The 6,262-nt window shown below is 35.0% G+C and overlaps 1 protein-coding gene across 3 annotated transcripts in view; it reads left to right on the forward strand.

The window, feature by feature from the left end:
• LOC106882430 (transmembrane protein 143) overlaps positions 1 to 6,262 on the forward strand; it is a 31,055-nt gene that overhangs the window by 14,500 nt on the left and 10,293 nt on the right. For 2 of the 3 annotated variants that reach the window (XM_014933108.2, XM_014933106.2), the window contains exons 2-3: positions 2,126 to 2,304; positions 5,598 to 5,757. In XM_014933108.2, the coding sequence (XP_014788594.1) occupies positions 2,144 to 2,304; positions 5,598 to 5,757 (321 nt within the window). In that variant the 5' untranslated portion in view covers positions 2,126 to 2,143. The remainder of the gene's footprint in view (positions 1 to 2,125; positions 2,305 to 5,597; positions 5,758 to 6,262) is intronic. The other variant, XM_014933107.2, reaches the window with a different exon arrangement.

The following is a 6,262-nucleotide window of genomic DNA, read 5'->3' on the forward strand; positions in this document are numbered from 1 at the left end:
TTTGGTACCGAAACACTTTCAAACTTCGTATACTTGTATATTTTGTATTATAGAACAGATAAAAAATTTTGTATTCGAAGTTATTTCATGTAAAAAGTTGTCGTATTTCGGTAATTTCAACCAATCACTGACGTTTATTGAGGTGAAAACAATTAATGCCGTGGAATGTAAACAACGGTGTCATGGGATCTTTTCCCTTGAATAAAATTAGTGCCGTTGTTTTGCCCGTCAAACCAAAAAGATCCTATTTTAGGATTTTTTTTTTCTGGGTTTTTTTGGTTGTTTTTTTTTTGCCAAATAACCACAATCACTTTATATTCATTTATTCTTATTTTAGTGTCCTTTGTCTGAAATTTAGAATGGATTAAACAGAACTGGAGGAGACACGTGGGATGGAGAACTGTTGAAGAGGTCACAGGACATGTGACAAAAGATTTCAGACAAAGGACTCTAAAATAAAAATAATAATAATAATAATAATAATGCTGAAGTGAAGAACGAGAATACACTATGTATAGTCGTTTGACAAAAAAAGAAAAGAAAAAAGAATATGACCATCCCCATATATAACAATATGTTTCAACACACGATTTCACATCAAGAATCTTGCAAAACAAATACATAAGCATAAATTACTTTTTATTTTTCACTTGTTTCAGTCATTAGACTGTGGCCATGCTGGGGCACCGCCTTGAAGAACTTTTAGTCAAATGAATCAACCCTAGTACAAATTCTTTTTGTTTTGTTTTTTTAAGCCTGGAACTGATTCTATCAGTCTCTTTTTGCCAAACCACTAGGTTACAGGGACGTAAACACACCATCATCGGTTGTCAAATGGTGGTGGGGTCAAACACAGGCACAAAGACACACATCATAATCATCATCATCATCATTTAACGTCCGTTTTTCATGCTGGCATGGGTTGGATGGCTTGACAGGAACTGGCAAGGCTAAGGGCTGCACCATGTCGCATAGTCTATTTTGGTTTAGTTTCTACTATTAGATTCTCTTTCTAATGTCAAGCACTTTATAGAGTGTACTGGGTGCTTTTTACGTGGCACCATCACCCATGCTTTTTACGTGGCACCAGCTCCAGTGCTTTTTACATGGCACCATTGCTATTTATGTGACACCAACATCAGTGCTTTTCACATGGCACTAGCACCAACACCAATGCTGACAGTCTTTTTCAGTTTCCCTCTACCAAATCCATTCACAAGGCTTTGGTCAACCTGAGGCAATAGTAGAAGACACTTGCCCAAGGTGCCATGCATGTGGTTGGGAAGCAAGCTTCTTACCATGTAATATTTTTTTTATTACTAAACCAAAAGAATTCAAGTTCTAAGAAATAATACATGTTGATGGTTTGTACTTTCACTTTGTATTTTAATATTTCTGTGTTAGGACCCATTCTTCTGGAAATCGTCAAAGAAATGGTCAATCAGCTCACAACACCATAACACCATTTCATCAAAGATTTCCTGAAGAAGGGCTTCTGACCCTGAAATGCTGAAATACAAAGTAAAAGTGCAAACTATCAACTTGTATTGTTTCTTATAACTTGCATTCTTTTGGTTTTATATAAAAAGAAAATAATAATTGAAGACATTTATATATATATATATTAGACAATACTTCATGCAAACTATACTACTCAAATATAAAGATGTTATTTAACCCTTTAGCATTTAACCCTTTAGCATTTAAACTGGCCATATCCAGCCAAATTATTCTTCCCAATTTTATGTTCAAACTAGCCAAATCCAGCCTTTCACAATTACAATGTTAGTCCAAAAAAGATACAGTCACATAATGAAAATCTTGAGGCTACAAGAAAATGCAGGATAAATTCAAACATTGTGAATAGTTAAGTGTTACATTTAATAGAATAATCTGAATTCTAAAGGGTTAAACTGACTCAGATATTCTACTTGTTTTATGTTTGAACTGGCCAGAACCAGCCTCTCACACTTACCCTACAATGTCATTCTCAAAACACACAAGATAATGCATGCTTAATTCAAAACAATGTAAATAAATAACAGAGTAATCTGAATTCTAATGAAATTCACCCTTAAGACATCATTTTAGATATGTATATATATTTTTTTATTTTATTTTCAAGGCAGATAATATCAGTGTCATGACTAGCACCCATGCTTGCAGTAAACCAATTTTTATTTCAAGTTGTTGCACATTTGCTCATGCAACCAGAAACATTTATTCAACAAATTTCTCACTGCCTAGCATCTTCACTGCACGATCTTTTTGCACAGATACCAGTTCTTCATCTGAATGCTACAGGTATTTTTTATCTTACTTGATCATTCTTTGTTTCTATTCTTTCGTTTTGTTTTTTACATAATTCATTTAGGAGAAGGTGCCCCCGACCTTTGCACACATTCCTCCCTGCTTCACAAGGTCGGTGAGTTTGATGCAGTTGATGCTCACTTTGAACATCTGTAAGTCAACATCAACAGAGAAACACGTAGGCTGGAAAGTGAATCTAGAAAGTTTACAGGCATAGCTATGTGGCTAGGAAGCTTGCTTTTGCAACCATGGGGTTTTGGGTTACCTTGAGTAAATATCTACTATAGCCCTAGGCCAATTGACGCTTTGTGGGCATCATTTAATGTCTGTTTTCCATGCTGGCATGGGTTGGACAGTTTGACAGGAGCTGGCAAGCCAGAAGGATATGCCAGCATGGACTACAGACGATAAAAGATGATGATGATATATACAACAAGCTTCCACATAGTTTCTTTCTATGAAATTCACTCACAAAGTATTGGTCAATCTAGGGCTATAGTGGAAAACATTTGCCTAAAGTGCTATGCAGTAGGACTGCACCCAAAACCATGTAGTTCCAAAATAAGCTTCTTAACTACACAATCATGACTGCACCGATATCATGTTCTCTCTCATACTTTGACTGGCAGAGATACAATAGGATGGGATAATATACAATCTATTGATATCTGTTACTTGTCTTCATCAACATTCACACTTTTATGTTTGCAGAATTTAGATTCACATAATCCCCATTGCATTTCTGAATTTCTTTCACAGTCTTGCATTTCTTTTGCTGCTAGTGCTAGTTTCTGTCGCTTTATTTAATCTTATATTGCTGGTGAGAAAGGCATGCTGTTTTTCTTCTATGAATCTGAAGTTTCAGCTCCATAAAAAAAATTGTACATTAACACTTTGTCTGCCCAAAGCATTTTCATAAGTTTGTACTCAACATTGTCCTTCTTTTCAAACTTTTAGTTACCTCTTCTGGATAATATAAAGCTTTCCTTTCATAAATCCCAAGTTACTTTGATGATTGTATCATATATGATTCATAAATGCCAGGGAAATATTGTCCAAACAGCATACTTCTTTTTGTACAGAAAGAAAATTAGGGTTAATTTTCTTAAAAGTAGCCACTGTACAGTGATGTGACTGTACAAGTTTTGTACAGTGATGTCACTAAAGGATTGATGACGACAAACTAATAATGAGTTTTCAGTAATATTTCTAGGGCCCTATCATGATGACATAACTAGTGTTGGAGATAGACTTTGTATTTGAATAGAGGTTATGGCTTAGGGTAACTGAAGAAGTTTGTCATTTGTCTTTTACTTGTTTCAATGGGCTGCAACCATACTAGGGTACCATCTTGAAGTGTTTAATCAAACAAATCACCAACAGTACTTACTTTTCTTAAGCTGATGTTTATTTTATTAATCTCTTCTGCTGAGTTGCTATGTTATGGGCATGTAAGCAAACCAACATCAATAGTCAAGCAGTGGCGAAGGACAAAGACAAGCACAAAGTCACACACACATATGCACATGCATGTGCGCACACACACACACATACACAGGCTTCTTTCAGTTTCTGTCCACCAAATCCACTCACAAGATTTTGGTTGGCTCAAAGCAATTGTTGGAGACACTTACCCAAGGTGCCACACCATGGGACTGAACCTAGAACTATGTGGCTATGAAACAAACTTCTTACCACTAAGGCTTCACCCATATAGACATGTAAGTTTTCAATCTAAACACATTACAGGTAATTAGGTTCTTAATAAAAAGAAGGCAGAGAGTATGTAGATGACAGAACTTTGAAAGTTGAAGGGACATATTGGGGGTTTTCTTGAAGAAATATTTTACAGCAAGATGCCCTTCTTACAAACACTATTAGTCACTTATTCTAAAACCAGGAAATGCAGTAATGTGTGATAATGGTTTCAAATTTTAGCATAAGGCCATCAGTTTTAAGGAAGTGGGTAAGCTGATTACCTTAACCCCAGTATTTAGTTGGTACTTAATTTATCAACTCCCAAAAGGATGAAAAACAAAGTCAACCTTTTGAAATTTTGACCCTGAACAGTAAAAGCAGGAAGAAATGCTTCTAAGCTTTTTGTCTGACATGCTAATGATTCTATCAGCTCACCGCCTCATTATGCATGATAATAAATCATTTAATTAATTAGAGCTGACTGGAAGTCAGTATCTCTGACTTTTAAACTATGACATTTCTTATAAAATGTTGATTTCCATAGCTCTAGCTGTCCATATTTGGCAGAGGTAACAAGAAATATCTATTATATATTGCACTGTTATGTAGTTAAATGAAAAATAAAAAAGATGTCTAAAATACACAAAACGTACCTAATATTTCTTGCATTAAAAATGAATTTGTTTGGAATCTTAATCTAGAATCCAATCAGGCGTGGTTTGGGACATAAGTAATTAATAATTCATTTTGATGCAATCAGATACTTACATCAAACCTTACAAAAGAAAGGTGTTAAATAAATAATGAAGATTTACAGAGCAACTGCAACCCATTCAACTAAAAGAAACTAAGTGATAAACTGTTAGTTTTGTTTTTGGCGATACAGGGATTCATCATTACTTTATGAGATCCTAACTTAATAATAATAATATGTAAGCAAGAATATATATGATCACATATATTAACTGCTGTTGTAGTTTGGCATTGTGGAACAACTTCTCCTTTCAGATAAATGTGTTTTCATAACACACTTGATTCATAAGTATAAGGAGACTTTAGGACACCCTGGGTTTTGACTCCATTGTGTCACCTCAGCCAAAGCTACCCTTGATTAATGAATCTAACAAGAGTTTGTGCCTCTTATTTATGCATTCAGCAAATAGTTTATTTACTGATGCATCCTTATATCTGCCAACTGATAATAAATCACCATATACACAATGAACGGTGAGAATCAGATGTGTATATGCTATCAGATGTGTATATGCTAATCACTATTGTATTTCACTTCATCACAGGAGAACAACTTCTTTGAGGTAAATGTGTGTTCATAATACACTTGATTCATAAGGGTAAGGGGACTTTGGAATACTCAGTGTTTCAACCTCATTATATCTCCTCTCCTCAGCCAAAGTTATTTACAACATTTAGTTTTAGAGGGGAAAACTTTTTCAGCTCTCCATCTTACAATCTATTTGAGGCTATGTAAGTGTAGTTTCTTTTTGTTTCTTAAAATATTACCATTTTAATTTGCTCTAAATGAAAAATGTTGGTTTAAATTTGTTATGAATTCTGTTTTACTTTTTTAGAGAACACTATATCCCAATTACACGTTACTCTGTCATTCAACATCTTATGCACAATGGAAACCTACTGCAGGCTGATGTTCATGGAGAATTTGTAGAATTTTCTCTAGCCCTTGATAATGTCATCGTTACTAAATATCAAGGGGTTTTGCAAGATATTAAGGTAAATAAAACATCATTTTAGATTATCAACATTATTCAAATTTCTTTTTTTTTTTTTTTTATTCTCAAATTGGTTGGTGGTATCTGCAATGAAACATTCTATGTAATCTCTTCAAGTCTGATGTCATATCATCTCAAGTTTTCTTTGGCCTACCTTGGCCTATTCTTGCGTCATTAATATGTAGGGTGACCACATTTTTTAATACACACCCAAGGCAGAAAAGAATCTCAGTTTGCAAAATCAAAAACATACAAATGTACATAGACATGCATATCATCATCATCATCATCATTGTTTAAAGTCCGCTTTCCATGCTAGCATGGGTTGGACGATTTGACTGAGGACTGGTGAAACCGGATGGCAACACCAGGCTCCAGTCTAATTTGGCAGAGTTTCTACAGCTGGATGCCCTTCCTAACGCCAACCACTCAGAGAGTGTAGTGGGTGCTTTTACGTGTCACCCGCACGAAAACGGCCACGCTCGAAATGGTGTCTTTTATGTGCC

The sequence above is a fragment of the Octopus bimaculoides genome, chromosome 20 (assembly GCF_001194135.2).
Source record: "Octopus bimaculoides isolate UCB-OBI-ISO-001 chromosome 20, ASM119413v2, whole genome shotgun sequence".
Classification (NCBI taxonomy): Eukaryota; Metazoa; Mollusca; class Cephalopoda; order Octopoda; family Octopodidae; genus Octopus; species Octopus bimaculoides.